Here is an 11,946-nt window from a genome sequence, read left to right as displayed (position 1 = left end):
TTCAAAAACTGTTAGACTAGAGTGTTTATGAGTTAAAATAATAAGAATATTGATGAAAGTTCATTACATAGCTTATTATTTATTACTTTAACAAAATACATGGAGAAACAGCATCAGGTGGATTTATTTATCTTGATAATCAATAATCACACCTCTAGGATACATGTAGATACTAAAAACCTGACACTCAGAGCAGACTATGCCTTTCAGTATTTTAATCAGGACACACAAAGAAAACTAGATACAAAAATGTAACTTTTCAGTCTAAATAAATAAAAATGTTTAGTGCAAAATAACTACTTAATAAAAATGTGCAAGTAAAATAAAAACTATATAAAGTAGTGCGCACACCATACCTAGCTTTAGTTTGAGTAAAGCAGGTAGTTTCACACTTTTTTTGTGGACACTTTTGAGTCTTTATTTATTTGGTTTGAAACATCATATAAATGTGTTTGAAGCACTAAAGGTAAATAATAGTGGTTGGGGCAGGAGATCCCACTTTATTATGTGTTTTTCTCAATGGGTTTTTTGTAGATGCTACAGTAAGTACTGGGATGTGATCACTATTTTTAGAAAGAGTAAGTTCTTCCCTTTCTAATCATATATGGATTATGTTAATGTGTGAAGGGATTCCTGAGTAATTAAGCTGAGAACACAAGGTGCGATTTTGGAAGGAAAATTCGTCCATAGGGTTCAAAGGGTTAAAAAGTGCAAAGGGCATACTGTAAATAAACCAATCATTGTGTCACTCGCCATTCCCTTTAAGAGCCAGGTGCGCTCTGAGTTTGGCGGATTGGTATTTTATACCAGCGCTTCTGCGCTTTTCAGCAGAGAAAACTGACTTGTTTGTTCACGCTGTACAGATGTATGAGCAGATCATTTACAGAAACAGCAATGTTGTTATTATTATTAATTATTTTAATAGTATTTAGTTTTTTGTTGATGTAAAAGTTGGGAAATATGCCAGAAATTGATCTGAACACACCTCACTTCCAGACCACCAATACAATTTTAGAGTGGCAGGGAGAGTGAGTGAGGGAGAGTGAGAGAAAGAGTGAGTGAGTAAGAAGAAAGGAAAGAAAAAAGAGACTGGGAGAAGGGGGGAAGGAGAGAGAGGATGAGAGACAGGGAGAGAAATAGAGAGAGAGAGAACAAGACAGGAAGAAGAAGAAAGAGAGAGAGAGAGAATTAGAGAGAGAAAGAGAGAGGGGAAGGAGAGAAATAGAGAGAGAGAGTGTTCCAGTGTGGCGTGTGTAGACGGGTCTTACTGTTCTGGAGGAAGGTTTACACAAATATCTTACACGAAACTCTGAGATATTGCTTTTATTAAGAAGCTGGACTGTTTCATAACTACAGATGAACTTAATCTTGAGATTACTCAAGAATGCATTTATCAAGAAAATTCCCAGATGTGTTATTGCTCTGTCTTAAAAACCAAGGACAATATTTCAATAACCTGAGAGTGTAGAGTATTATTTAATATCCTTAAATAGCAAGTGCACTGCATATATTGGTCCTATATTCTTGTGTTCTACTGAGTTTGTTCTTGTAAGGTGATTTCAGTCCAAGAACAAAAGTACATTTTTCAATTTTGTAATAAGAAAAAACCCAGACGTCTATGGGTAGAAGTTGTTTAGGTAACTTAAGAGGAAACTATGCCATATTAATAAAGAATAAACCAATTCAAAAAAGCTAATTCTAATTTTGGATTACATAGATAACTTTAACCCTTGTGTGGTGTTCATATTTTTGTTACTCGTTTACTTTGTTACTTGTATTTAATTCAGCAAAATTAAGCAATTAAAATGCTTTACACATGCTCGCTTCACCTAAATTGCAAGCAATATAAACAGCTTACATGGTTAATATTTGCCCTTTACCTTTCTTATGTTACATTTCTTTCAAAAAGTGCTAATCTTTTTTATTAGTTTAATAAAATGTAAAAGAAAATGAATTAAACTCAAGATATGAGTAGAAAATTTGTTTAGTTTCAAATTTACAAATGAAGCAATGTTTATTAGCCCTTGGCCAAACAGACTGTATGTAATATAAATGTGTAGGGGGGGGACAGTGTGTGTTTATCGAAAATGTGTTTTGATATATGTTTTTCACAAAAAATGAGCCAATGCCAATGAGTTTGAGTTAGAAAAAATATTTTTTAGTATCATTTGATGAAAAATGAAAACGGGTCCCACAGACCCGAACACCACACAAGGGTTAATAAAATAGCAGGAGTTGTTTTTTCTTAAATTATTTGGAATTTAAGAAATGTAAGATGTTCAGTTTGGTGCAGTTTATTTCTACCACTGTTTGCAGTATACAGGTATTAAGAAAATAAATAAAAGTTAAATATATTTTTGAATAAAAAGTACTAACTGTCAGCTTTTTGATTACTTGATTACTTTCTCTGTTTATGTCTACATATGATTAGCAGCAGTTATCAAACATTTTATTTATTTTATTTTAAACAAATGGTGCTATTAGTTCTGCTTTCAAAAAAGAAAAATGTTGGAAATGGGTAAAAAATGGGTAAATTTTATTCTTCTATTTTGCTAGCCTTAGCATGGTAATATTTTAATAATAGTGACTAACCTGAGAGTGTAGAGTATTATTTAATATCCTAAAATAGCAAGTGCACTGCATATATTGGTCATCCGTTCTTGTGTTCTTGTGTTCTACTGAGTTTGTTCTTGTAAGGTTATTTCAGTCCAAGCACAAAAGTCCATTTTTCAGTCTTGGTACTAAGAAAACCCCCAGACGTCTATGGGTAGAAGCTGTTTAGGTGACTTAAGAGGAAAATATGCAATATTAATAAAGAATAATACTATCAGAACTAAGTAAATTCATTTTTTTGGAATACATAGATAACTTAACTATTAATATAGCAGGAGTTTTTAAGTATTTAATTAAAATTTAATTTGGTGCAATTTAGTTATATCACAGTTTACAGTAAACAGGTATTGACAAAATACATAAAAGTTAAATACATTTTTAAATAAAAAGTGCTAACCGTCAGCTTTTTGATCACCGTCTAATTTACTTTCTCTGTTTATGTCTACATATGATTAGCAGCAGTTATCTAACCTATTACCTTATAAAGATCCCTGGGCTCACGTAGCTTCATTAAATCCAGTTCAGTAAGGAGAACAATATGTCCTAATGCACTTTATCTACCTTCTGACACTTCTTTTACGTAATTGTTTGAGTGTATGTATTGACACAAATTAAATAAATGGCCGGGTGTGTTCAGACCAGTACCAGGTGGCACTATCATTATGTAATCAAGATTTAATAAAGTCTGATCACTTAATGATTGAAGAAATGACCTTTGCCTATAGTGCAAAATTGGTATGAAGCAGCATATATAAATGTTTAAAATATGTATAAAATCTAAAAATGTTCTGCATGCCTGAAAGGGTAAAATAGCCATTCTTCTAGTAATCAAAGTTGTTTTTTCTAAAGTAGGATATGTTGCAAAGATTACCTCCCATATTACCTCACATTTATCCCCTTTCTTTGAGATATAGAACCCTCTTCCTCTGCAGCCATGCTTTAGTAATGTGTTGGAAACTGTATTAAACATCCCTGTAAAAGATGTGGTCCTTTGCAGAAAAGACGGCAAACGTTGCTGTAAGATTATAATGTACTTTTCTGCATTAATGCTGCATCAATAAAGTGTACTGAAATACACGCTTTTATACCATGGCAAACCATATCTTATTGGATTTGTTGCAAATAACAATCTGGATGGATCATTAAGATGTTTGTTGGTAAATGTGAGAAGGGTCATTGTGTAGTTTTGGTCAGCAGTGTTTTTTGTACGCTCATGGAGACCATGTTTGACCAGTCTCTTTCTTGCCATTGAATCATTAACACTGATCTTAACTAATGCAACCTGCAGTTCTTTAAATGTTGTTCTGGGTTATTTTGGGATCTCCTGGATGAGTTGTTCATGCCCTTTTGGAGTAACTTTAGTCAGCCGTCCACTCCTGGGAAGGTTTTCACCATTAGTGAATATTATGTCTTACTGTGGTTCTCTGGAGTAACCTTTTCCAGACTGATAGATGATCAATGACTTTGTTGTCTTATCTGTTTTTAAATTTCTTCAGATTAGGGTATAATAATGTGTTGCTTTTTGAGGTCTTTTATCTGCTTCATGTTGTCAGACAGGTTCTATGTAACCCTTGTGTGGTGTTGGGGTCTGTGGGACCTGTTTTAATTTTTCATCAAATGATACTAAAAAATGTTTTTTCTAACTCAAACACATTGACATTGGCTCATTTTTTGTGAAAAACATATATCAAAACACATTGTTGATAAACACACACGGTACCCCCCTTACACATTTATATTACATACAGTATGTTTGGCCTGGGGCTAATAAACATTGCTTCATTTGTAAATTTGAAACTAAACAAATTTTCTTCTCTATTTTGAGTTTAATTCATTTTCTTTTACATTTTATTAAAAAACTAATAAAAAAAGAGCAGCACTTTTTAAAAGAAATGTAACATAAGAAAGGTAAAGGGCAAATATTAACCATGTAAGCTGTTTATATTGCTTGCAATTTAGGTGAAGCAAGTATGTGTAAAGCATTTGAATGTAGAATTGCTTAATTTTGCTGAATTAAATACAAGTAACAAAGTAAACGAGTAACAAAAATATGAACACCACACAAGGGTTAAGTGATTTCTTGATTCTACAGGTCTGGCAGTAAACAGGTCTGGTTGTGGTTAGAAGTGAAATTGAACTCAGCTTTCCAAAAAGTGTGATTAATCACAGTTAATTTATTAAACAATTTTTCACACAGGGCTAGACTGGTTTGGATAGTTTTTTCCCATAATTGGTTCATACTGTCTACAATAAAATAAAAGTCAAAATAAATGTGAAAAAACATTAAGTCCTGTATGTACTATTTGCTCTTTCTATAATGTTCCATTGGTTTCCAATCTGTGATTATATAATAACGAAGCCAGAATGGGCTGAATAGTAGCTTTTAAACTAAGAAGTAAATAGTATGTAAGTAAGTAAGCTTTATTTATATAGCACCTTTCTATAGCACCTCACAAAGTGCTTTACAGACAGAAATAAAAACCTAATACATACATATACATATATACATACATATACACATGTACATACATACATACATGTACACATACACATATACATATATACACATACATAAACATGCATACACATACATATAATAAATAAATAAAATAAAATAAATAAAAGTAATCAAAAACACAAAAGAACAAACCAAAATATCAAGTAAAATGACAAATAAAAGAAGCAAATAATCAAGGTTCATGCCTTACTAAAAGCATGAGAATAAAAATGGGTCTTTAAACGTTTCTTAAAAACATGAACCGAAGCTGAGAGTCTGATGTCAGTGGGGAGATCATTCCACAGTCTGGGAGTGTAAGCTACAAAAGCCCAGTCACCCTTTAACTTTAGTTTTGTTTGTGGAACACTCAGTATCCCTTGGTTAGAGGACCTTAGAGATCTTACATTATTAAGTGGACATAACAGCTCAGTAATGTACGCTGGAACCTCGTTATGTACAGCCTGATAGTTCAACACTAAAATTTTAAAATCAATTCTAAATCTCACTGGTAGCCAGTGAAGAGAGGCCAGAACTGGAGTGATATGCTCCCTACGTTTAGTTCTGGTTAACAGGCGAGCAGCTGCATTTTGAATAAGCTGCAGTCGAGACACCTCTCTTTGACTCAAACCGGTGAACAGGGCATTACAGTAGTCCAATCGAGAGGAGACAAAGGCGTGAATGAGTTTCTCAGCGTCACAAAAGGTCAGGAAATATCTGGTCTTACTAATGTTTCTGAGCTGAAGAAAGCCAGATTGAAGAAGCCTTTTAATGTGAGCAGCAAAATTTAGATTGGAATCAAAAATCACACCCAGATTTCTGACAGATAAACATGCCTTTAACCCAGCATGTTCCAGATCTATCTACATTCTCTTCTCCTTTAAATAATGATTTAAAAGAGAACTCTGGTGTAAAATAGACTTTGAGTGTAGTAAAACATGATGAAGAGTTTTAACCTTTGTTGAATACCCCACCTCCTCTCTCCTACAGCTTTCTGAGATCCAGTAATTTTGTGCTTTTTGCTCAGCAGTCTTTACAATGGCCGCTTGGGGGCATATTTTGCCCCTGATAAATCGCTTTTTCCATCGTTATCCAGCTCAAGGTAGCCCCACAACTCATTGGTAGAATCTGGAGAGCCCTGACATTTAAAACGAGGCATTAATAACTTAAAAAGTGCACAAAAAGTTTATTAAAAACCACTGTTTAAATCCCATAACACTAGCTTCTGCTTCGGGAGCCCCCATCACTGTATAGGTGTATAAATGCACTGGGATCTGGCTGCTACGCCAGATGTATACATATCTATGTTATTATCAGTACAGTGATGGCGGTGCTCGGAGCTGAAGCTAGCATTATCGGGGCTAATTATGCCCCAAAGAGGCCGTTGTAAAGAGTGCTGGGCAAAAAGCATAAAATTACTGGATCTCAGAAAGCTGTGGGAGAGCGGAGGAGGGCTATGCAACAAAGGTAAGTACTTTTTATCATGTTTTACTGCACATAAATCCATTTTACACCAGAGTTCTCCTTTAAGATTTCTAGATTAGGTCTACATTCTACATTACCATATTTTGAGCAGCAAAGGTTGACTGTATTATGTAATTTTGTGGTGCCATATTTATCTAATAACCTTGAGAGAGTTGGAATGACCCTCACTGTGAGAAATCCTCTCACATGGCCTCCCATGCTTTACAGGTTAATAATTATTACAATTAAATGCAATTTTCTGTGAAAACAGGACTACAGTATGTAATTATAGAACTACAAAGTGCTATGTTTGAGTGGTGGAGTGGAGAAAATGGTTAGCGTGTATAGAAACAAAGGGGTGGTCATAATCTTATGCAAAAAGAAACAATTGTCACCCCGTTGCAACATCATGCAAATCACACTGTACCTATTGTTATCAGACCTATAATGTGTGTATAGGCACACTGTACTATTACTATCTTAAATCCACGATGGGAAAATATGACTATCGTTAATCTGGACCTCATTTCAAACTCATACATTACCCTAAAAGACCAAGCGCTGCAGTGCAGTGTTTAGAAGCTGGGTGTGAGCAGATAACATTCACTAATGTTCTTTTGTTTAATGTTAGGTGTGAACGCCCTACTCCAGCACTATTTAAGCCAGAAGCTCCTGGTCCAAATTCACTGCGAAGACCAGCAGCAAAGCTAGCTCTGCAGCCCCTCCATCACAACACGTGAGTATCAAGGCTAATTATTTCACCTTTTAATCAGTTTACTGCCAGACTAGCATCTTTTAGTATGTTTTTTAAACATTTGAGGCTTTAAATGAAAAACAGAAAATTGGGTGTAAAACTGTAATATTTATTTTTCTTTCATTTAATAGAATTGATAAATTTTATACTAACTTGTAGATCTTAGTTTATTTAGATATACATACAGCTCTGGCAAAAAATAAGAGACCACGTAAAAAAATTATTAGTTTCTTTGATTTTACAAAATTGATAGATGATCACAAGATGATCACAAGCCATCAATACAAAAAAATGAACTGCTTGAATTTTTGCAGCAGGAGTGGCATAACGTTATCCAAAAGCAGTGTGTAAGACTGGTGGAGGAGAACATGCCAAGATGCATGAAAACTGTGATTAAAAACCAGGGTTATTCCACCAAATATTGATTTCTGAACTCTTAAAACCTTATGGAACTTGTTTTCTTTGCATTATTTGAAGTCTGAAAGCTCTGCATCTTTTTTGTTATTTCAGCCATTTCTCATTTTCTGCAAATAAATGCTCTAAATGACAATTTTTATTTGGAATTTGGGAGAAATGTTGTCTGTAGTTTATAGAAAAAAAACATTCATTTGACTCAAACATAAACCTATAAATAGCAAAATCAGAGAAACTGATTCAGACACTGAAGTGCTCTCTTCATTTTTTCCAGCTGTGTATATATATATATATATATATATATATATATATATATATATATATATATACAACAGTGTTAATATATATATATATATATATATATATATATATATATATATATATAATGTTTGAATGTAATGAGATGTAATTGGACACACATTCTCAATAATATTTGTTTATTATTTGTGTTTTATACTACATTGTAATCTAATATTATATTAGTCTTACAACTATGAACTATGAAGCAATTAGACAGTAGACAAGAAAAGTGCATTAACATATTCCAACATCAAATTCATAATTTATATAAAAGTTATTAAACTTTCAATCACTATACAGATTCTAACTGCAGGGGTTAGTGGAATTTGTGTGTAATTGAATCTGCTTTATTTATCTGCTTTCTTTTTATTTTATTTTGTGTCTGAAATTTTAGGCAAATATGAAGAACTTCAATCAAGTGTTGGGTGTGTCGTTGCTTATTGTGTGAGTATGCACATAAATACATGATTAAATGATGATTAATACATTTAAAGTCACTTATGATATTTACGTGGTTAGATAATGCAGCACATAAAAATGTATCAGAATAAAAGTATTAACTCAGGTAAAATATCATCCTGTAGATACAGATACAGCATTTTACATTGTACTTAAGTACAGTAATAAAGTAGTTCTACTTGATTACTATGCATCTCTGGACATAAATAGTTTAAAAGACAAAAAATAATTTACATATGTGAACTGAATGGAGAACACTTGTGGAGAAATCTGGAAATCATGTATGGCCTTAACACATTAGTATTAGCACTACATTAGCATCAAACTTATTTTTTTGTAAATGAAGTTATAAAATGAATTAATCTGGTTTGCTGCCATCCATGCATTCAATTGCTGAATGAGGAAAATGTGCCCTAATGCTCCTTATCTTAAAACTCATATTAGACTGGCATTATCCTGTGTGTGTATTTGTTAACACGATAAGGAGTGGCCAAGCAGTACAGGGTGGCACTACCATTACATAACACAGTTTTAATAAGATCAAATCACTTTAAGGAATCAAGAGACTGACTTACTGATTCATGAAATGTGTATCTGGCCTCAGGCTACACTGTTAAACATAGTTTATTAATTGGGCTCAAGTGATGGAAGAGTTTTCTGGTGTATGGAAACTGTAACTGTAAATGTTTAGAAATGTAGCATTTCCTTCTTATATCCAAATAAACTAATCTGCAAACAGCCTGTTATAAATATATAGTTTGGTCTGTCAGACAGATTTACACACTTATAGTGTAAAAAATTACATAAGTATTTTTCACACTATAAGGTGCACCGGATTATAAGGTGCACTATCAATAAACGTCTATACCGCTGTGTGGTGAGCCCTGTAAAGCTAAGCTAAATAAACAAAACTGTAATAAAAAAAGGATGTTAATCTACACAGATTTCTCTCTTGAGAACATGAGTAAAGCTCTTCCGTTTATTTACAGTAAGCTTAGATTTCCAGATTTCCTCTAATACTGTCCAGCAGCGCTACACTGATAAACTCGGAGTGTTACGGTAAGTCAGGGGGATATTAACTATAGTTCGTTCCATGTAGCTTGTTTTAACACGTTAAACATGCAGACTACAGTCTCAAATACTCACCTCTAAATGGCGAAAGAGCTAGCACTTAGCACGGTTAGTGGCTAATGCTAATACTGCTCCAGGCTCAGTGCTGGAGAACTGAACTGAAACTCCTGTATAACTCTGTACTTCAGTGGCTTTACTGCTTCTTAATACCTGACTGTTAGATTTCATACATAAGGTGCAGTGACCTTATGACCAATTTTTGGGGAAATTAAAGGATATACTGTATATTTACTATCAAAAATATTTTCCTTCAGAAAGAAGATACAACAATAAACTATTAAGGAATTTATACTCATATGGACATTATTTTTTGAGCTACGCATACAGAAGTAGTGTGTAATGCTTCCTCAAAGCTGTAGAGGTTCCTAATTGAGTCCTGCAATAATCCATCCCATTCCATATTCTCCTACAGTTCCTGCAGATTTTACGATAGGTGTGGAGTGTCGATATCCTCCTATCTATGTGTTTTTCTAGAGGCATGCATTCAGGTGATTTTCATCCGACATTAGTGATAGAGAGTAACATTATTAAATGGGTGTAATTTACCTGTTTTTAGTGTTTGTGTGTTTAAATCAGGCACTCACATGTCCCAGGAATTTGTTAGGACATTACCTGTTAAGGATTTTACAATATTTTTTCTGCTTTTTATAGGGCCATCCATTGTAGCTTTTTATTTTATCTGATGTTGCATGTTGTAAAATTAAAAAAGTGTTCCAAAACTTGTCATACAGTGTATACCCAATGTTAGTGATGGTGTTACAAATTTTAATGTACATGTTTTAGGGTTAAGTTGGCAGCAATATGTGCACAAGTATTGTCCTGATGAAATAGTGCACCAGAGTGTGCATTCAGAAAAAACAGAGCCACTGTTTGGTGTTTGCTTACTGATGTAAAATTGGGCTGTTAATGTGACTGTAATGAAGAACGAAGGTGACTTTAAGTGACACCTTTGCTAACACAGATTGTCTATTTCCTGTAGAAAAGTACTGCCAACAGAATAAGACTCTATGAAGCAAATTAACATGAACCTGAAAGCCTGATGTCAGGCGTGGGCTAGAGGGGTGTAAGGCCAAAACCTAGCAAAGCTCCAAAACCTAGTAGCTTCTAGAAGCCTTCCCTGGACATGATACAGTCCTTTAACACAACATATCTCACTGATCACATCTAAAACAAGGAAAAATATCTGTAATAAAGGATGAGAAGTAAAATATTAATCAAAGCAAAGCTCAAAAACTCTCCAAATTAACGTCCTTGACTTGTTTTGCTTTGTTTCAGCCTGCTTGGGAAGTCTCTCGGACAAAGCCAAAATCAGGCTTTTAACGATGCTGAGAAACTCCAGCTCCCTCAGTCCTATCAGATCAACTGGATGAGCAACCTGAACGACAATTTTTACCTGTCCCAACTCACCTTACCTGGCACCCACGACACCATGGCACGGTACGGAGGTCCCGCAGTCGACTGCCAGGTCTGGACCTTGGAGGATCAGCTGAAGGCTGGCATTCGCTACCTGGACCTCAGAGCATTCGCCTTTGGAGACTCGCTGCGCCTCATGCACGGGATCGTTTACGAGTTTTCTACTTTTAAAGAGGCCCTGGCCACCATCAAGAAGTTCCTGTCCCAGTACCCAACCGAGACAGTCCTCGTCCGCGTGAAGCCAGAGTTGCTCAACAAAGAGAATGTTCAGGGGTTGGTGGAGCAGGCCATTTACAACGACCAGAACGTGTGGGTGTCCTCCACCGTCCCCACCCTCGGCCAGGTGCGAGGCAAGGTGGTGTTTGTGCAGAAAGATAGCTTCAGGCTGGGTCTCCCTCTGGTGGAAACCGACACCAAGGGAGATTATGAGGTCACCCACATCAAGCATAAAGAGCAAGAGGTCTCTTCACACCTCAACCAGGCCTTGACCAAGTGTGGAGGATCTTCTATCATTCTGACCTACTCCAGTGGCACGGGCATCGGCACATTCGAGGGCATGTTCCTGACCCCCAAGAGAGTGGCGGAGAAGATCGACCCATGGCTCTACAGTTATCTGGAAGTCTATCTGAATAACGTGCCTGACATCTGCTTCGGTATCATCGCCATGGACTTCCCAGGCCTTGAGCTCATCCAGGCAGTCATCAACTTTAATCTCCAGTTATAGACAGACTCTAAATTGGCTTTTGCACTGTTAAGTAAATGATGATAAGTTTCAGTTTAAAGTGCACGGCCCACCAGTAAAAAGCTAAAAACCTAGTTACTTTGTCTGCATTGATAAAACAAGAAACATTTTCAGGGCACACCTGTTATTGTACTGGATTCCATATTAAAGTCTCAAAAATGA

The 11,946-nt window shown here is 35.2% G+C and overlaps 1 protein-coding gene across 1 annotated transcript; it reads left to right on the top strand.

The window, feature by feature from the left end:
• The first annotated feature begins 7,202 nt into the window (after positions 1-7,202).
• On the top strand, positions 7,203-11,946 carry LOC103041431 (1-phosphatidylinositol phosphodiesterase-like). The gene is made up of 3 exons (XM_049467664.1): positions 7,203-7,307; positions 8,434-8,483; positions 10,905-11,946. The coding sequence occupies exons 2-3, from the start codon at positions 8,440-8,442 to the stop codon at positions 11,764-11,766; spliced, it is 906 nt and encodes a 301-aa protein (XP_049323621.1). The 5' UTR covers positions 7,203-7,307; positions 8,434-8,439; the 3' UTR covers positions 11,767-11,946.

Source organism: Astyanax mexicanus, chromosome 1, assembly GCF_023375975.1.
Source record: "Astyanax mexicanus isolate ESR-SI-001 chromosome 1, AstMex3_surface, whole genome shotgun sequence".
In the NCBI taxonomy this organism is placed as follows: domain Eukaryota; kingdom Metazoa; phylum Chordata; class Actinopteri; order Characiformes; family Acestrorhamphidae; genus Astyanax; species Astyanax mexicanus.
This window is presented reverse-complemented; position numbering and strand designations above follow the sequence as displayed.

What these genes read in the sequence shown, in the direction of transcription:
- LOC103041431 (XM_049467664.1), top strand. Translation starts at nt 8,440, where the DNA reads ATGAAGAACTTCAATCAAGTGTTGGGTGTGTCGTTGCTTATTGT. An exon ending in GGTGTGTCGTTGCTTATTGT is followed by an intron (nt 8,484 to 10,904) that starts GTGAGTATGCAC and finishes GCTTTGTTTCAG; the next exon opens with CCTGCTTGGGAAGTCTCTCG.